This window comes from Xiphias gladius, chromosome 18 (genome assembly GCF_016859285.1).
Source record: "Xiphias gladius isolate SHS-SW01 ecotype Sanya breed wild chromosome 18, ASM1685928v1, whole genome shotgun sequence".
NCBI lineage: Eukaryota > Metazoa > Chordata > Actinopteri > Istiophoriformes > Xiphiidae > Xiphias > Xiphias gladius.
In genome coordinates, this window is record NC_053417.1 from 23,045,270 (window position 1) to 23,065,760 (window position 20,491).

General features: G+C 41.4%; 2 protein-coding genes across 6 annotated transcripts; one reads left to right on the forward strand and one right to left on the reverse strand.

Moving 5' to 3' along the window:
* The first annotated feature begins 3,749 nt into the window (after positions 1-3,749).
* On the forward strand, positions 3,750-4,970 carry LOC120804184 (probable G-protein coupled receptor 173). Of its 4 annotated transcripts, none has more exons than XM_040153453.1 (2): positions 3,750-3,861; positions 3,901-4,970. In XM_040153453.1, exons 1-2 carry the CDS (start codon positions 3,759-3,761, stop codon positions 4,968-4,970), a joined length of 1,173 nt encoding a protein of 390 aa, XP_040009387.1. In that variant the 5' UTR covers positions 3,750-3,758. The 4 variants fall into 4 exon arrangements, with proteins under 4 accessions (XP_040009387.1, XP_040009385.1, XP_040009386.1 ...); XM_040153451.1 differs by having other exon boundaries at positions 3,759-3,855; XM_040153452.1 differs by having other exon boundaries at positions 3,759-3,852.
* Positions 4,971-11,063: 6,093 nt separating this feature from the next.
* On the reverse strand, positions 11,064-17,656 carry wdr13 (WD repeat domain 13). Of its 2 annotated transcripts, XM_040154043.1 has the most exons (10): positions 17,553-17,656; positions 16,862-16,949; positions 16,504-16,735; positions 15,972-16,081; positions 15,583-15,713; positions 15,184-15,491; positions 12,862-13,042; positions 12,554-12,695; positions 12,286-12,404; positions 11,064-11,463 (listed from the first exon to the last, which is right to left on the reverse strand). In XM_040154043.1, exons 2-10 carry the CDS (start codon positions 16,900-16,902, stop codon positions 11,279-11,281), a joined length of 1,449 nt encoding a protein of 482 aa, XP_040009977.1. In that variant the 5' UTR covers positions 16,903-16,949; positions 17,553-17,656; the 3' UTR covers positions 11,064-11,278. The 2 variants fall into 2 exon arrangements, with proteins under 2 accessions (XP_040009977.1, XP_040009978.1); XM_040154044.1 differs by lacking the exons at positions 16,504-16,735; positions 17,553-17,656 and adding an exon at positions 17,043-17,121.
* Positions 17,657-20,491: the final 2,835 nt, after the last annotated feature.

Here is a 20,491-nt window from a genome sequence, read left to right on the forward strand (position 1 = left end):
ATAATGAGATGTCACAGACAGTTTCTGATTATGCTCGTGATAGGCAACCATCTGAAAGAAGTCAGCGTTATTCTGAGCATGTGAGTATTTGGCTTTGAAAACAAAATTATTAATCAGAGCACACTTTTATCTCATAGACTTCTGCGGGGAAAAATGGTGGGAGTGATTAATTTGTGTGATGGTCACATAGCTTGAGTGCGGAATGTATTAAAAATTTAAGCAGACTTAAAACTGACCTAAGGAGGAGGATAATCAGTGTGGATCCTACAACAGGCGCTCACTTAGAAAATAGTTAATGCCCTTTTAAGCAATAACCTACACCACTGAGAGCCGTGTTAAGCAGTGATTTCAAGAGAGGTTCTTCGAGTGTTGTGACATATTACGAAACAGCAGTTCAAGGAGTTATTTTCTTACTCTTCCTTTCTTACCCAGTGTGACATCACTCTAATGGGCGGTCGGCTTGTTCGAATGGAGCTACTTCATCACAAGCAACAGCGGAAACAGCGAGGAGTACAATCTTTTACTTAAGTAACATCTCTGACGGCGAAATCCCCCAAGACGAAACAAATCTTGTTTACCGCAATAGCCCTCCTTTAACCTGTCAGTTTGCTCAAAAAGAGCCAGCTCCGGTGGTCCGTGGATGTTCATTGCCTTTATCCGCCCCATCACAGCTGTCATTTAGCCCAAATTTGACTGTTTCAGTACATTAAATCCACATTTTGTCCAACACAGACATCTGCTTTGTCCTTTGTAAATCAAGCCTTAAAAAGTTATATATTTGTCTTTTTAAATAAATGAAAAAGACACACTTTCAACAATTACCTTTAAACTAAAACTAAATGCAGGCCCACTGCCCATCCGAAAAGTCATCGTTTAGCTTGCGGGGCATAAATGCTCTCTGTTTAGTTTTCCATAAGTTATGCTGCTCTGATTGTTACCTAACAAAAGGCCTGTGATTTTTGATTTAATGCACCACTACTGCATATAACACTTTTGGAGCGTCTTGTTGTACCATGGTTCTGACCATGTAATCGCAATGTCCCCGCTTCAAGTTCACCCGGGGACACTCTGTTGCAGCCCTCATTTTCTACCAAATCTCTGTCATCGCATAAAGACAAAATTCCCCCGAAATGCATGCAAAAATTACCTTAAGGCCAATGGGTATGTTATACATTGAGCTAAGGAGCGAATAAGCCAATTAGATTGAGTTTTATAATTCAAAATGTTTCTATAAAGGGGTTAAGGAATATACGGTATAGGCAGAACCACATGGGCCGAGGTGGTTGGTCTACCTCTGGCTGCTAGCATGGCAAATAAAATAAACAGACAGTACATACTAAAATAAAAAAGGGATAAATAAGACTAGAAAAAAAAAACAATATAAAGGGTAATGCCAAATACAAATGATGGTGAATCTGTGAATGAAAATGCAGGGTACAAACGCTGCAAGTCTCAAGCATGAACAGACAATGGACACTGTGTGTGTGGACTGTATGTGATGACGGTTCTAAGTTCAAGTTTGTTTGTTTGTGTGTGTGTTTGCCCCCTCCTCCCACTTTAAACAAGGACCCAGAATCCCTTGCTGCAGCCCCCGTCAGGGCCAGCCCGTGTCGCTCCGGGTCCGGCCAGCCCAGTCTGCCACCGAGGGGCGGGAGACCGGTGGAACACATGCAGTTTGTTGACAGCTGCGGCTCCTCGCTGCGTCCGTAGTGGAGAAAACAGACGCGTCATACATGATGCCCGAGACACGGTTAGAATAAAACATCACTCTCGAGTTATGGCCCACAATGCCGCACAGGTCCGCCTCTCTCCCTCTCTCTCTCTCTCCCTCCCTCCCTCCTTCCCTCTCTCTGTCTCCCTCTCCCCGAATAAAACCGACGGCTTCCGCGAATGTGCGAGCTGCCTCCTCGCAAACAGCCATAATTGGGATTATTCAGGAATAATTCGCCTAATCCAGCCGTGTTGTTTTTGGGGTTGGTTTTTTTTTTTTGGTTTTTCTTTGGGTTTTTCTTTTTTATCTAAATAAAAAAAAAAAAATCGTGATTTAGGCAGCGTTTGCAATGTGGATTTCCTTGTGACATCGCTGGATTTTTGTCCCAAAAAAAAAAAAAAAAAAAATGTATTTGTGTTCTCATGGAGGCTTTTACTGGGGACGATTGAGATGTAGTCCACCTTCGCTGGACAGCAAAACAAAGACTGCACATTAACAGTTCAGGGTAAATACATCGCCTTTTTTTGACTGAGAGATGGAAAAAAGAGACATATCGAGGCTGTTGTCTGTGTGGACTAATTGTTCGGGTGCCTCCTGCCAGTGTACAAGCCAAGACGATTCATTTAGGGGATGCGCGATCTTTTTTTCCTCTCTAACGTTTGTGGGTGGGTTATTATAAGCTTTGAAAAATCTGACATCATTTGGATATATGAACAGAGCAAGATATGTTTTTTTTGTTGTTGATGTTTGTTTTTTGTCTTTTTGGGGTTTTTTTTTATCGCGTCTGCTTCTAGCCCTCTGGACACCCATGTTAGACGTGATGCAACATAAAATCTGTTTTCTCGGATGATATTCAGACACAGACCAGATGAACACATCCCTCCCTGTGAAACAGTAAAAGGGGTGGCAGTGGATTTGAAAAAAAAAAAAAAAGCCAAAACAAAAAACACATATCTCTCAAATTGTGGCTTAACAGCAGAGTCCTCATCCTGGATCGTTTGATCAGCTGTTGATTATTAGATAGCCTCTGCCGCCTTATGTTTATTATATGTGGCTCAGTTCGATTTCCTTGCGATGGATTTATGCATAACAGGTGTTGTTTGAGCCTGAGAGCCGACAGCAAGAGCATGAGGCTTTATTATGTGTTTTCCTCTCGATTTGACAAACAGTGAAACAAAGAGACTGGGATCATTTTTTTGTTTTCACCGTGAGAGAAGAACAGATCCCCCCAAAAATGAGGGTATGAAAGGTAGGTTATCATCTCTCTCTCTGTCTCTCTCTCTCTCTCTCACACACACACACACACACACACACACACAGACACACACACACATGCACGCACACTCACAAGACACACACAAAAAACACACAGCAGAGGTGATTTTGACACCTGTTCATCTGTTTTCCACTCCAGTCTGTGTTTCAGGCCTAGCTGACATGGCAGCCATCTAATCAGGTGAAATGGTATTTGTCGAGGTGGCAGAGGGCTGTTATAGATGGAAAAAAAAAAATAAAAATCTACATCTACAGCAAATCATGTTGTGTTTCGTGGCCTACACAGCCAAGGCCCACCCGGAACAAGCACAGCTAGGTTTTATTATCACCTTATGCCCATAAATTAGTTTTGGTTTTTTTTCGCAGAGGTTGCATCTCAAAAGTGGTTTTAAATGAAATGTTCATGTTTTCAACCGTCTCAGCCTTAAACAAGGCTGATTTCAGGTTCCTAGCTTCAACACTGAGGCCTGACTATGATAACCACAGTGATGTTTTTCTCCTCCTGTTGAGTGAAAATTCCACAATTCACACATAGGAGGTCTACGGTAAAAAAAAACCAAATGGCTGCCTGTTCTGCCATTATGTTCTCATATTTGCTATGTGCTGTGAATGGTACAGATTACACCCTCGGCTCTTTAACTGACTGTCACGCACACACACACACACACACGCACATGCTGTAAAGACGAGTTTTGGGAGACGACGGCTGTAGTAGGATCAGTAGTGTTAATAAGGGGGCCGAGGCAGGCAGGCTCTTGTGGAAGGTGATAGAATGGCTAACCAGAGCTTTGCCATCGATGGCCCTGGCAGTTTGCTGGCTGTGCTGGCCTCACAGAGCGGACTGGCAAGAGGCGGCAGCAGTAGCAGCAGCAGCAGTGACGGCAGCAGCAACAGTGGAGGTGTCTCTGCCACAGATATGTCTGCCTACTTTAAGCTGGTCTTCTTGGGTTTGATCATCTGTGTCAGCCTTGTAGGCAACCTCTTGGTCTCCCTGCTGGTCCTACGAGACAGGACACTTCACAAGGCTCCCTACTTCTTTCTCCTGGACTTGTGCCTGGCCGATGCAGTTCGCTCAGCTGCCTGCTTCCCCTTTGTGCTGGTCTCCGTCCACAACAGCTCGGCCTGGACTTACAGTGCCTTGAGCTGTAAAGTCGTGGCTTTTATGGCCGTGCTGTTTTGTTTTCACGCTGCCTTCATGCTGTTTTGTGTGGCTGTCACCCGCTACCTTGCCATCGCCCACCACCGATTCTACGCCAAACGCATGACCATCTGGACCTGCGCCGCCATCATTTGCATGGTGTGGACTCTGGCTGTTGCCATGGCGTTCCCACCTGTCTTTGATGTGGGGACGTACAAGTTCATCCGTGATGAGGATCAGTGTATTTTTGAACACCGCTACCTGAAGACCAACGACACCCTGGGCTTCATGCTCATGCTGGCTGTGGTGGTCCTTGCCACCCACGGTTTCTATGCCAAGCTGCTGCTGTTTGAGTACAGGCACCGCAAGATGAAACCTGTCCAGCTAGTGCCAGCTATCAGCCAGAACTGGACCTTCCATGGTCCTGGGGCCACGGGTCAAGCTGCGGCTAACTGGATTGCAGGGTTCGGTCGTGGTCCCATGCCGCCCACTCTGTTGGGCATCAGGCAAAATTTACACAATCAACACCGGCGGCTGCTCGGGATGGAAGAGGTGAGGTCAGAAAGGAGGCTGGGCAGGATGTTCTACACCATCACCCTGCTCTTCCTGGTCCTCTGGGCTCCCTACATCGTGGCGTGCTTCTGGAGGGTGTTCGTCAAGTCCTGCAGCATCCCTCACAGGTACCTCTCCATCACAGTGTGGATGAGCTTCGCCCAGGCTGGAGTCAACCCCATCTTCTGTCTCCTGCTCAATGAGGACCTGAGAAAAGTGCTGAGAGCTCACCTGCCTACCTACTGGAGGACTAAACAACACCTGCCCCAGGATGAGGCCTACTGCATTATGTGATAAGATATGCGCTTAAAGAAGAGAATGTTTTAGGTTTTAAAGGGAAATGTGGAGAAGAGAAGTGATGTAATGCACCTTGGTTAAGTGTCAGTGTCTGTCTTGTTGTTTTACACAACAAAATCAAATTTTAGCCCACAAACGCAGGCGCAGTGCTGTTTTATGAAGAATGTCGATATTTGAATAAATGTGTCAGGTGCAAAGGTTTGAACGGGAAAAAAGAAAAGCCCTGGTAACTTTAACGGTTTGTATATCTGATGATGTACTGTATGATTAATAAGTAGGAAAGATCACAACAATCACCACTCCAACTAAGCGTGACAGATGCCATTTTAAATTGATGTTGCCTTATTTCAAACGGACACGCCCCAGAGTTTCCAGCTGAGAATTAGTTTCTGTGTCACATTAGGGACCAAACAGATACGGAGGGTTGAAATCCTTGAAGGAATGTGCTGTGGACTGTGAATAGAAAGTGTTGATCAGAGCGTTAATTACTCTGAAACACATCAAGGAACTCAAAGGGTCTGAATGGATTGATAGAAAACCTGGACACCTTTTCATTTAATTCAAAGGAGACTGCAGAATATTGAATGGACCCAATAACCTTGGATACATTTAAATAGCTGTTGTGAACCCAAGAAGCCCCTAACATGCTTGATTTTCTGGACTTGATTTAGGGCGTGTCAGGTTTCTTTGTATCATAAAAAAAATTGCCTGTTTTCCTTTATTTGTAAACAATACATGTTAAGCAGATGACACTATTTTGAAATATGACTTGATTTGATATTGTATAGACTGTACAGGAATGTATATTCCTGCTTTTGTGTTTTTATATAGCATTTGTGTGTATGTGTGTGAGAGAGGAAGAGATAGAACGATGAAGAGAGGAGGGAGGGAGAAAGAACGAGAGAGAGAAATAATGATGATAAAATAGGTTCCAGTGATGTTGAGTCAATATGAAAGCAGCCTCATCTTGTGGTTTCAAAATCATGCAAAATTAAACAGTCATCGTATGGAAATTTATACTTTAAATGGATTTCCATAACTGAAAATGTAGACTTATTTTTAATGGTAATGTACAAGCAAATGTGAAATACAGATGGATAATGAAAAAGGGGAGAGAATAATTAGAAAAAACATCACTTGTACATTGCAACCAGGCCATAGGATTTAATGACTTGAATGATGATGTAAATTACGCCGTTTTAAAAAATCATTACCAAATGAACATTTATTTGCAAATGAAGGTCTTGGGAATGTTTTTAAAGTACTGTTATGCTCTCACGAGAAATACAAAAAAAAAGAAGAAGAAATGAAGTGGCACTTAATGCGAAGGAAAATTGAATGTTACCAGGCCCTTTTATATTTCCCCTCGACTTAAATGTCACCATTTGAGTGTCTGGATAACAGTACATTTAAAATCAAAACGTCTTCAGGCTGGATACGACCCCAGAGATTTTTGGTGTATGGAAAGCGGCTCAGACTACATTAAACTGTCTCTCCAAATTAAGATTCATGTAATGCAAATGTCTGACCTGCAGTATGTTAGGCATAGATATATTTGTGCAGTACAATTTTCTGAATGTGGACACTTGCACAGCATACTGTATTAGCATGCATTCCACTGCATTTCCTAGATTCAAGACTTGGGATTACAACTTGTACAGATGTTGATACGGAAAGACGAAGTGAAAAGTGAACCGAGGTCCATAATTTTTAAGTCCGGCGTTCCTTCGCAAGATGATAACCTGTAACTGTACAGTTTAACTGAGGTGGTTCTTTTGCCCACTCATCAATAAAGACTCTACTTTTGATGCATTCTGAGTTTTGACCTGCCTGGATGTTGACATGGCTGGATCCCTGGGGAGAACATTTCCCAAGAAATAGACCACTTTACAGTACATGTAGCACAAATTACCTCCTGTGTGCATTTTAGTCCCTGAACATATACGGGAAAGATGAATTTGTGACGCATCAGTCTAGCTTTGTACACTTCACTGCATGAAATGAAAAAGTCATCTTGACTCTTTTCTCTCCACTGGGCACTGAACAACGACCATTTTAGAGTCAGAAGGATTTGTGATCTCTTTGTCCAGTACCAACCCATAAAATCTGTAGAGACAGGCGTACAAACACGCAGAAGAGTGAAGAGATGTCTAGATCTGTTACACAAGGTTTGAACTGAACAACTATGTGGGAGCACAAATGTGGTTGGATTCAACAAGTAAGTTTCTTAAGCTGGTGGTCTAAAATGCTTCAACTTCCCTGCAATAAAACTTAAGGCAAGACTATGCATCTTTTGCTATGAATGATAAGTACGGGATAATGGTAAACGCTAAAATATAGTGTCGCGGTAGCACAGATGGAGAAGAGTCATGGAGTCAAGAACATGACTAAGCAATGACAACAACCTTAACCCTGTTATTCAGCAACATCTATCTAAAGTTTGCTAACATTAGCCAGCATTAGCCATTTTAAGGCCGTGAGGAAAAAAATACATTATTAAACTGAAGAGATGCAAGAAAGTATTTTATTTGTGATGAATTCAAATTTGCATTTATGAGAGGAAGAATGTGGTATTTCCTCACTTGAAAGTTACCCTGTCTCGCTTAAAACGAAGAAAGCAAGCGAAGCGAAAACAGCCATGCTGTACTGCAAGTAGGCAAGAGCTCATGAGTTACGTTTATTAACATATGTCTAGATTTAAAACTTGCATTTGAAATTGATGCTTAAAAACAGAACCTTGATATGTGATTTTTTTTTAATCACTACATTTAATTCAACACAAAATCTAGAAGTGGGCACTGTAAAATCGTGTAAATGAAAATAACTCTTCTGCACCAGGCAACTGTGGAATCTTTTGTGAAACCTGAGAAATGGGTTTAAGGTGGTATCCAAGCACTCTAAAGGGCAGAAAAAACAAAGTTTATTCTTTAAAATTCAGAATTCTGCAAGTATCAGGATTCCACTCTTTTAAAAAAAGATAAATCAATCTTGAATAATACTGCTGATAATGAAAAGCATTTTAAAAGTCGCTAAGGGTAAACTCCTCTGCAGGATAAAGAACATAAAGCACCTAAATAAAACACTTCTTGTACTGAATCTATCTGTCCATAGTGGTAAAACCAAACATACAGACTCCACATGTACAGCCAACCTTATGTAACCAACCATACGAAATAATTATGCATCATAAAATAAAATGGAAAGGGTGGAAAGAAAAAAATATTTTTTCAGTCTTAATTAGGACCCAATTGAAATCATGCCATCATATGATTATGCACTCTCTCGATAAACAATTAGCCTACATTTTGAATTTGAATGTGAGATAATTTTCTATTGTCTTTATTTGTGCGCTGACTGTGGCTGATGAAAAAGATGTTTGAATAGTGAGCAGCATCAACTGTGTGAGCATCCTCTAAATAGTCCAGGTTTAACAGGTTCTATCCGACAGTGTCTCTCTGTCTCCCCAGAACTGATGTTGAACATTCATCTAAAGTGTTTATTTTTAGTTTTCTTCCCACTTCTCTCTGAGATACGCCACAACAAAGGCTGTCTTACGCATCTGTGAAAACTTATGCCCGCCCACTGTGTGTTCTGAAGATGCAGAGTTGTGCAGAGGCCTGGTTCCATTGCCCTATAAGAGAGCACTCAGAGAGCACTCAGCGAGCACTCAGTTTCACACAGGATAAGTTTAATGTTTCTCTCTTGGAGTGATTTCCGTGTTTTTTGGGGTTTTTTTGTTTTGTTTTTATCAGCACCTATCCTGCCTGTTTCAAACAAAGCCCTGTCCTGACCTTCCCAGACAGCAACCATTCATTGTGCTCTCACTCCCACACAGCCACATTTTAGCGTCACAACACCCTCATCAACCTTCAGAGTTGAACAGTCAAGTCCAAAGGCACTTAATTTGTGGATCAATCATGCATTATGTTCAAAACTTTCAACTCAAGATTCCTGCTCACGCTGTTCTTTTCTTTGACTTTTTTTTTTTTTTTACCTGTTTCCACAATTTTCAGTTGATTATGTGTTTCTTTGTTCCTCCCGATGGTGCAAACAGTGTGGGAGATGGCAATAAGAGACTAATGTCTTACATTGCCATGATATATTAATGTGACGCTGACGCACCATTTTTCTAACTTGTCTAGACCTGGAAAATTGAAATAGTGTAGGAGCTTGAAGGTGTGATTGTGATCTATCTGGATGGCTTCCCAGGACAACTTAGAGTCCCAAGGAACAGGTCACCAGACACTCCTACAAAACCTCTCTATTTTTTCTGATTTGGCTGTTTTTCTACCAAACAGTGGATACTTTCACCTCTTCCGCCTTGAACAATCCTTAAAATGAAACAATATCAATGCCAAAAAGTCTCATGTCCGCACTAAGACCAAGAGGAGTCACAAGTGGACATTACTTTTAGGGTTCATAAGCTGTAAAGGTTGAGAGCCACTGATTTACCTGACAGTTTGTGAATATTTACAGTGTACTTGCAAGTCATTACACCACGGTGACGTGCACAAAATCAGGTATTATGATGTATTTGACTGAAAACCTCTATACTGATAACGTGAGAACATTTTCTTAGACACGAGAAAGTGTTGAACAAAACTATAGAACAGTGCCTTGAGCTAAATGCTGATATCAGCATGCTAAAAAGCTGACAGTGACAATGCAACATTACCATGTTCACCATCTTAGTTTAGCGTGTTAACATGGTAAAATTTTCTAAACACCACTAAACACAAAGTACAGCTGAGGATGATGGGAATGTCATACGTCATAGTTTTGCAGGTATCTCATCATAAACCAAAGTATTGGATAAATTTAAATTTGAACCTGACGATGACACTACTTGAAGGGGGGGGGGGGGGGGGGGGTTAGGCTTTATATTTTACAGCAATTCGTCTGTTATGATATTTCACTCAAGACAAACAATGTTAACCTAACTGTAGTGCTGGTTGAAAAGTCAGGTGATGGCCAAAGTCTGTGGGGTTCATCCTCTGGGGACCACAAATCGCCATCCAATCCATCTAATTGCCATGAAACTTTTCGACCGGCACTACGAGCCAAGCCACTAGGGTGGCTAAAAAAAAAAAGAAATTATTAATGTGATTTTTATATGACGGGCAGAGGAACCATTTTTCTCAGCTAGAGCAGACTTAAAAAGGTCAAACATTATTGAACCTTTAAACCTATTAGAGCATTTAAAAGACAACAAATAAGCTCTTGCCCAACAATACCTTATCTCATAATACACTAGTATGGATATATTGCCCAACATCAAATGCAACTCTGTTTTTACACCTTTTAGTCATTGACGTAGGGGGAATCCTGTGTAGATCTTGAAGACCCACACAATGACTAACACCCTCCTACACTGTACACTGTTTGACCACCATACTACATTGATCTCTTCTGACATTAGTATTTCCATTTTTTAAATTGTATTGTTTCAAGTATATTTTGTGAAAAAGGAAACAAAGACAACTGACAGTTACAGTAGTTTATTCTGTGTGTGCGTTAAATAAATTATATGAATCCGCAACCTGCATGAACTGAAAACACACACATACACGCATACAGATAAGTACAAACACATACTTAAAAACACACTTGTATATTGTTTGTTGTGATCAATTTAATAAGCCTATGACTGATTCTGAGTTCAATGTCATGCACATGTTCTCAAATGCAAACAGGCAATTGCAGAACTAAAAGCAAATAAGGCGTTTTTACTACACTTAATTACGCTGCTTGAATAACAGTTACATAAACAGTGAACTAGATCTATGCCAGAGGGACCGTCACTGTGAAACAAAGTGTTGGTTTCTCAGGAAGATTATGTTTTATCCTCTTCATATGAATTCAGTCATTTCCGTCCGAGTCGGAGGTAAGCCATGACACATGCATGGGAGTAGTGCTTTTTCTTCCTTTGTTGAAAAGCAACAAAGCCGCAGCTGTAGGAGTAGACACACACACACACACACACACACAGGCACACAGACGCACGCACACACACACACACACACACACACACACACACACACACACACACACACACACACACACACAGGCACACAGACGCACGCACACACACACAACCCCTCCCCCACCCACCCCTTGAATCTCTAAGATATCCCTACCACCTACACATCATGGTGTTCTATCTGATTGCACTTGAGTATCATTACATTAAACGTTTAATGCAGCCTGTTACATTCCAGTGAAAATCTACAGACTTGTCGTTGGACGGTTAAGGAGCGGCAGGCCTTTAGTATGCAGTGGATGGAAGCCTTTCATCGGTGGATCAGTCACTTTTGCTCCCGCCTCCAGATGATGACCATGCCGGTGGAATCAGCAGATGCCAGTAAACTCTCGTCACAGTTGAAGCTGACGTCCAGCACTGGTCCCCCGTGGCCCTGCAGCTTGTTCACTATCGCCTTGGTGTTACGTTCGACGTCGAAGAAGTAGACACAGGCATCTTCGCTGCCAGTCACTGTACCAGACAGAAAATCAGAAGGACAAAACTTAAGAAAAATTACAAGCACAACTTTATAAATAAATGATGTAAGTCTCATTAAAACAAATCATTTTGGACTCAAAATGAGTATCAGTAGTTCACACTGCCTCTAAAAACAATCGCAAGAGACACAATTATTCTTGTGAAAACCATAAAATCACTTGTTTGTACAACACAACCTTCACATTTCTAGCAGAAGAAAAGAATCTGGAGGTGCTGCTGGTTTTGACACAAGTGCTTCCCAGGTGTCTTCACAGTTTGTCGGTTCATGTTCCTTTGGAAATAATGTAAGTAACCATGTTGCAAAATATCAGTGGCTTTCGTAACAGTTATATTACAACACATCCCTAACCAAAGATTCCTGGGGGTATTTTTATGAGTGAGAAGCTTCTGTTAATTTAACCTGATAGTTTTAACAGTGACAAGTATTGAATAAAATGAACCGTTGATTCTTAGGAATTAATAAATGGTGAGGAGAGTTAAGTGAGGTAAAGCTCTTAGGTCGAGCAGTTTCAAATATTATTGCTCTCATGTAAACATTGCTCTTATGTATAACTTCAATTTATTACATCTGTAATTATTGAAGATTTTACAACCCTTTGGTAGATGAACACTTTTCAACACGTACAAGCTACAAAAGAGGTAGCTACATGGTTGCTGAAAAGTTTTTATCCAGAAGTAGTAGTATGCTATTTTTGCATTTCTTTTTTCCCCCACATTGGATAGCCTGCAGCAAGTAATGAACTGTGGTCTAACTTTCTATTCAAATATCACAGCAGGAACAAAGCCACGTCTTACCGACACAGGCCCCCTGTCTGAAAGACATGAGGGGGCAGAAGATGCTATGAACGAGCTGGGAACCATGCTGGATAGGGAAGCTCCTCTTCAGCTGTAGCGTGCCCTCATTGTCCACCACCCTGCCGACGAAAAGGTGCCACAACCGATCAAATTCAATGTAGCAATGTAAATACATCTTCACATACATGTTACAGCTTGAAATTCTATGTCTGCACAACGGACATAAAACTGCCTATTAATAAACAGCGAGTTGCCCTCACAGACTGACCTGTACAGCAGCAGCTTATTGACACAAGCGTTGACCAGCAGGGAGGGGTCTCTGGCCTCTCGGCTAATCCAGGACCGAGCAGATATGCTACAGATGGAGCTGCCTTCGTTCACCACCAGACGCTTGGCTTTGGTCAGCTTCCCTGCGGCGTGGGGGACAGGCAGAAATGGCAGAAAGCGGCAGAGACGCATCAACCGCTTTCGCTCTCAAACAGTATTCAGTGCACGGCGTAAAAAAACTGATTAGAATTTAATAATGTGGTCAGTGCACATTCTGCTCTCTGCCAAAGTGAAATGTTGCAAGAATACCTGTTGCCATGTCAAAGAGGAAGGAGAAGATGCTCCCCCTGTCATCGCCAGCCCAAAGGATCCTGCCTGGAGCATCAAAGGAGAGAGACAGCACGCGGCCTGTAAGCTTACTGGAGCCTCCCTTTACCTTCTTCCCAGTGGAGATGTTCACCACCTGCAGGTGGTGCTTGCTGTTTCCCACCTGGAACACAGACCTGGGAGTGAGGACCCTCGTTATTGCCACAGGGCATCATTAAGTAACTGCGACAATGCAATGGTTGAACTGTTTTTGCTGTAGCAGTTACACAAGTGAAAACCAGAGCAGGTTCATCTTGGAAAATATAATGTATTTCCAAGAGCTTTAATGCTCTGGTCTACACACTGCATAAAAAGGCATTAATGTCCCATGTGTTGGAAATATTCAAAATATTATGTGTGTTATGGTTTATAGACCAATATGACAACACATGGACATTGTTTATTCCAACAGAAATTATTGACTATCTTGCTGTCCTCAGGCAGATGAGACCATTGACAGGCCAGTTAAACTTGTACAAATCAGATTTTGGAGTCTGTGCTAAAAAAAACAAATATGTTCCTCTTAAATTCATTAATGATTGCACTGACTGTCAGTTAAAAAACAAATATCCATCTCCCTCATGTTTCACTTAATGAGGCGTAAATAGTAACTGCTGTTCGGAGCTCTGCTTTCACTTTACATTCTGCTCTTCAATTAAACAATTTGCCACTGAAAAAACAGAGGTAAATCAAAATTATCCATGACATTTACCATTTTTGTTTTGGTCGCAAAAGCTGACATTTAATTCTAAAATTTAATCAATATCTGCACAGTGTAAATGTGCACGCAGCTATTAAGAATGGGATGAAAGGATACTACTGGGAGGTTTTGCCTCTGCGTGCAAAATTTTGTTGATATACTTCACACACAACAATGAAAGAATGTTCTGAATAAAATAAAGTGTGTGACGATTAACTTATCTGACAGCATGTAATGAACTCTCAGGAGGAAATAAAAGCTGCGGAAGTCACCATCTGTCACTTGAGGTGTCAGGGTAAAGCAGGACTAGAGTGCAAAATTTTAAATTTTTTCCAAAATTCTACACTTTCTGAACGCCATATGCCATATCAGGAAAACAGTAAAGCTGCTTGTGTGTGGCATCAGATACGCGACAAGTAAGGTATTATGATGTCTTTCAGTTCTAACCACAGCCTTGGCTCACAAGGTGTCCACACTAATGTTAATCTAATCCTTTTCCCATTCGACACAAGCTAAATACTGACACACATCATAAGTTACTCACACTGGTTCAAATCTTCTTCGTAAGGCAAAAAATAAAAAGAAATTAAGACCCCTGAAATGTCAAAAATAATATGACACATACTGTAGGTATTAAATTTCAGTTCATTGTTAACAGACTTATTAGGTTATCATTCTAATGGATGCAGCTATGCAATATATTTCAAGACTGTTAAGCAGACCATCAAATATTTAGGGCCAAAACAAATAGTCACTTAATCAATTAGTTGACAATTAACCAACAACTACTCTGATAATCAATTTATTGTCTAATTGTCATTTTTCAAGTGAAAATGTCAAACGTTATCTGTGTCCAGCTTCTGATATATGGGAATATACTGCTTTTCTTTATCATATATGTTAACACCCTGTTGGTGGGACAAAACATTGTGGTTTTGAAATCACATTAAGCTTTAGGAAATCGTGATAGTGAGAAACTGTAATTTCATTTTTCATAACAGAGTCTTAATTACCTGATTTACAGCAATATCAAATCAAAAATGATTGTATTTTGAACTTGTATTAATTGCATTAGTAGTACTAGTATTTGTGTCTACCTGCCCAGGGACGGAGGATGAAAAATAGCTAGTAGCTAAATCTGGAACAATATATCTCCTCTCTTTATATGAGATGAATGTTTTTGTACACAGTCACTGACAAATAAATGTAATACACTAATAAACGAAGTACCACCAGTGGAAACATTGACATTTAGTCCAGAAGAAAAACTGCTGTCATTTGTGTTTGCAGAAATGAGAACAGACAGCAGACAATGACTTGGGGACAAAACAAACTTATTAGCATGATTTTTTTGCTGCAAACATATTATCAGGTAATACAGTAGTATAACAGACAGGGATCTATCCACAGAAAAGCTATTTATCTAATCTGCGTCATTTTTTAAAGTATTTCTTAGTACAGGCCACTCTAATCATGCGCAGCCTCTTCGCTCTGAGTTTTTTGTGGTACTAGGGAGTCAGTACTAGAGAATATGCAAATGATAACACGTCTCAGTTGGAACTCACCACAGTGAGATTGTTATTCATGGGCTGGAAAGTGCAGCAGAGCAACTCGCTGGATTCTGGGTCTCTGACCTCCCGGATGCAACGACCATCCTCTGTGTTCCAGATACGTAGAGTCCCATCCAGTGATGTTGACACAATGATGTCATTGCTCAGAGACCAAGCAAAGTCTGTGACGGGACCCCCGTGACCTTTTAGTGTCACCTTCACACTGGGAGGAGGCGGGGACAACGTCATGATGGACAGGGTGCCATCCAGTGAGCAGCAAGCAAGGAGGTGCTTGTCATCATTGGCAAACTGCAGCCGTGGAACTAAAAGAAAAAGGGGGAGGAAGATAAAAGTTAAAAAAAATGTTGACACTTAATGTTTACGAACTGATTATTATAAATTTAATTTACTCACCAGCAGAGTCTACGTGTTGGTCAAATATGTGGTGCATGCCAGCAAAAGCATAATTTTCACTTAAAGTTGTGTCCCCTGCCATGGCACGACTGGCCTCTGCCACTGAGGTGGGCACCAAACTGCCCGGAGGCCTGCGGCCAGAAATAAAAACCACCATGTGCGCATACAATCAATACAGCTCACCTCATAACCCTCGCCTACAGCCGACAACTCGATATGGGAGATCTGATCATTGCTCAATTCGACCAAACCAGAATTACAGCCAGTAAATCTAGCAAAATGCAATAGCTCAAAGGAGAAATAAACCCAATAGAATTCAATTGCTCAAGGTTATGAGACAAGATGCTGGATTCAAGCTGAGGATTTCTGTGTGGCATCCCTCCCGGTACCTCTCATCATAGACGGCTCTGTTCATCTGGGCCTGTAGCTGGTAGGAGCCTCTGCTGACGGACCGGCGGTGACCACGAGCCCCTTGGGCGCGGGGGTCCTCCTCAAAGTCCTGCCCGAGAGGAGAGGAGAAGAGACAGGGGGAGCCGCAGGGGGAGACAGAACCTCATAGGGGTGAGTACAAGTAAAGACAGAAATTGTGACCACAAATAATAATGAAGTAATCATCAATTAATATTGCAAATTTACCATGCAATTTTAAGTTAATGGATTGCCCATATACACAGGCAATGCCAGCCATTTCAACCAAGCTGCTCAGCTTAATATTCATGGGCAACCAAAGTGTTGTTTGGATATGCTGCTGATTGATGAAAACTAAAGTGTAGCCATCCAGCTGGCTCTCATATGTTGTATTCTATATTTTTAATCCAACTCTCAGGTATTTTTATCTCCCCTTTTCCAAATTAGAACAGACACTCCCCCCTATTCTCTCTCTCCTACTTTCCCTGTCCTTTCTGTTTCTTTGGGTCTGACCTCCATGCGGTCCAGTGTGGTGCGGGAGCTGCGCACACTGCTGGCCCTGAAGCTGCTCTGCTCAGACAGGGGCCCGTAGCGCAGGGCCAGCAGCTGACTGCGCAGCCTCAGGTACTGCCTGCGCAGCCCTGGCTCAAAGCCACACTTGGCGTTCTCTCTGAGCAGCTGGCTGCGTCGGCGGATGTACTGAGTTCGGAACTGTGGGAACGTAGGCGTGCGGTAAGCATTGTACCTGGGGAGGGAAAGAAGTGACATTGCACCACAAGATAACTCACAATTGATCCGTGAGCATTTACACATCTGAATAGCTTCTTCGTCACTTTAAACTATTAAAGCCTGCGGCCTGACTCAGTCTTACCTTGCGTCCACTGCCAAAACCTGCTGCCAAACTGCTGCCATTCCACAAGCACTCTGGGTAAAGACGATGCCACTGCCAGGGCAGTTCCCTGTGAAAACACAGACAGCTCATATATTTATTTTTATATATATTTATTTTTATATATATATTTTATTTTGCTACTTTAACTAATAAGCCTTACATTTGTGCACAGTGTGAGAACACACCTTGGCTAACATGAATGTTAGATTCATATAACTGAAATACAACCCCACCCTCCCATCCCAACGTTGAATCAAGTCATGATGCAAAATCTAATGGCACCACAGGGAAAACACCTTGTTACTGAGCTTTGTTTTGTTATGTCAGTGTGTCACCAGAAAACCGTCGTTGAAGTGAACCGCAATGAAATCAAATGGAGCTAAAGAATGAACGGTCTGGGCAGCTTTTTGCATGCGGCCAGCAAACAGCACCGAGAGCAGGCGAGCCTTCTTCATGACGGCTAACGCTGCAAAGCTACCTAGCGTTAGCTAGCAATTAGCAAGTTAGCCACAACTCCATATGCGATGTCCTCGCATAAAAAATCCAGTTGCCGTTCTTTCTTCGGTGTAGACAGATAGTCTGTCAGTTGGCAATGAAACACAGCGTACAGGGCGTTCACTGTGGCAATACAGCAAAGAAACGCCGAGAACCAGATACGAAAACGGCTCACCTTCCTTAGCTTTTCCCCATCGCTGCTTTTTCCTGTCAAGTCACATGACGCGGTGTAACCAGCCCACATTAGAGCCACATGAATCCCGAGGATGATTCACGGCGTTTACATCCATTGTTTGATCCGGTAAAACTGGCTGATTGGATTAGAATATTCAACGGACCCCGACCGCAAACTTGATTTACAACATATTGTTTTCATAGGATAGAAATGACATTTTTGAACTAAGAATTTATGCTGTTTACCTCTATCCCCCCGCCCCTCCAAAACAAAAGCACAAACTAATAACTATGGCATGGTATTAAGGGACCACAGAGGGTCGTTCAGGAGCAAAATAATAAATAATATATCACTAGACCACACAATGAAAAATGCAAAGCATGCAAATTTGAGATTCGTTTAATAATCCCTGCAATTATCCTCCTCTTATAGTGGTGACAATACTGAAAACTGATTTAGTGTAGTCATATGTAACAAAAAAATATTCTCATTTGGATTTTTAAGGACAAAATGCTGTCTTTTATCAATGTTTATCAATGTTTATCCATTACCCAGCTGACATGAAAAAAAATAAAAAAATAAAGTACACTATCACCTCCCCTGTAACATGATGAAAATGCTTTCTTGTCACGGACAATGGGTGAACACACAGTTCCAGTGGGTTCACAATGGCAGTATTACAAGGTCAGCTCCGAGGTTTCGCCTGGCTCAGCAAAGACCTGCAGAGCTGTGGGGCATGCTGCTCAGCTGACAGGGCTCTTTGCTTGTTCATGGTGCTCTTTCTCGAAGGGGCCCCAGTGACAGAGCCATTCACAAGCACGGGCCATAAATGACCGAGTTGAACACCACATTAAGCACTGCATTCTCAAAAAACAGCACAGACTCTGGAGGACAGCCAAAATGCCAGGAACGAAAGGTAAGTGATGTTAAACAAAATTAAATTCTACAAAATATTTTTCTTTACTTTATCTGGATACCAGAAAAGCTGCATGTTCAATGTAATATAAAAATGTTATCATTCTATTTGACAAGAACTGTAGCAAAAGTGACATTGCCTCCAAATGTTTTGACACACATCTGAATATTGCCACTGTTTTTCAGGTAACAAGTCGGACAAGAAGTCAACTACCAAGGTAGGAAAATCGGTACTAGTCTAAAATCATAATTTTATTCTCTCAATCTGTAAATTTTTTCACTTTATTTATATTTGCTTTTATTTCAAAGCAACCTCAGAGTCCTAAAGAGCAGCCGAAGAAAGGTGATCAGAAAGGAGATGATAACAAGAAGCAAGGAGGTAAGCATTTATATGAAATGAAATTTCTTGACCTCTTTTATAGCATATTATTTTAACTCTGATAATCAAAACTGTGCATAGACAACATGTTTTCCTGGTACAAAACAAACAGACAGAAAATATATATACTGTATATATATACTTGCCATAGGCCTACGGTGGTTTGGGACACTGCAATAAATTCCCTGTCTGCCACACAGTGTGGAAATGAGGTGCTGTGATTGCTGTGTCCCCAGTGAAGGTATCTGTCTGTGTTTCATCCCCTCGCAGGACAGCCGAAGGGAGAGAAGCAATAACTTCCAGGCGTTTGTGAAGATGGCTTTGGAGACACTGCTGGGGTCCTGCCGCCGTAAACATGGGGGTCCTCGGGGCAGACAGGGCTGAGTGCACTTCCTCTCCCCTCCGCACTTTCCCCCTGAGCCTGCAGACTGGGCTGCTGTGTGGCCCTTTCGATACAACATCTGCTCACCTCTCACAGAGGCAGAAAGAGAACCCGATCTCCATCCATCACCATCTGTTGTTCAACCTTTGTACCCTCTACCCTCCCCAAACTGTCCACTCTGGATTATTGGATGCTCAGAAAAAGACGCCAGGGCTAAACTGGACCATTGCTTTGAGCAAGAACAGTCTGTCATCCCTTTGCAACCCTTCCCCAACTCACCCTCATACCATGATTGGCTGTCTAACAGTCCATCCTTTCTTCTTGTAAATAATAATGATTCAAATAAACAAATATTTCTTACAGCAGTCCAAGTGTATCTGACTTCTGATATCATAACATTTTAAACCCTCTCAGACATACCTGTTGGGATTTTTTCCACACTGAATTAAACAAAGACGGCACTCCAGGTTTCATGTAAAATTTTATAAAAATATCACAGGTGTATCAGAGCCTTTACATTTTCAGGGGGAAAAAAAGCTTAGAGTAAATATCAGAATAGTATTTAAAACACGTGTTGTACTGGGTGGTGTTAGGTCAGCGGAGACTGAGCACTTGGTCTGAAGCATGAACAAAAATTCAGACTCTAATCTAAAACACTACATCTTAGTCAAGATGCGAAATCCTTTGACTTTCTAGATTGAAGAAAGATACAGACAGAATGTGATCACAATCTAATTCAGACGCTCATGTTCCTTCATCAGGTAATCATCAATTACATAAATGCATCATTAAAATCAGCATCTGTACTCGAGGATAAATATTCAATATAGTTTAATGTATAATTTCATCTGAAATCTGTAAAATGAAATTGAAAGAGAAGTTTAAACATTTTTGCTCTACAGTAACACACGTGTATTACCCTGATTCTAAACTTTCATCTTCAATTCTAAAGAGTGAAAGAGTTTTTTTCAAATGTTCACAAATACTAATAAGACCTTCTCTACGCAAAGGCAAACTTCATTTAAATCGAAATCATCAAAATAATACAAAACAAAATATAAACACTATTATGAAATTGCACCACAAAAATCCATTTTTCTTTATCTAAAAATTCACAAAAGGGGAAATCATTATTGGTGACAATAAATTGCTGCCTTATAACCACAACCTGTGCTCTTTTAATTCAAAACTAAAACTCTTTGTTGTCTTACACATGCTCAAGAGACAAGCTCTGTGAAAGAGATGAGAATGGTGATTTTCTAT

Bases quoted from the DNA above. Each gene is read 5' to 3' on its own strand.
- LOC120804184 (XM_040153450.1), top strand. From the start codon at position 3,759: ATGGCTAACCAGAGCTTTGCCATCGATGGCCCTGGCAGTTTGCTGGCT.
- wdr13 (XM_040154043.1), bottom strand. From the start codon at position 16,902: ATGGCAGCAGTTTGGCAGCAGGTTTTGGCAGTGGACGCAAG. The intron at 16,082-16,503 runs GTCAGACCCAAA...CCTCTCGGGCAG, and splicing joins CCACACTGGACCGCATGGAG to GACTTTGAGGAGGACCCCCG. The intron at 11,464-12,285 runs GTAAGACGTGGC...TGTCTGGTACAG, and splicing joins CAGACAGGGGGCCTGTGTCG to TGACTGGCAGCGAAGATGCC.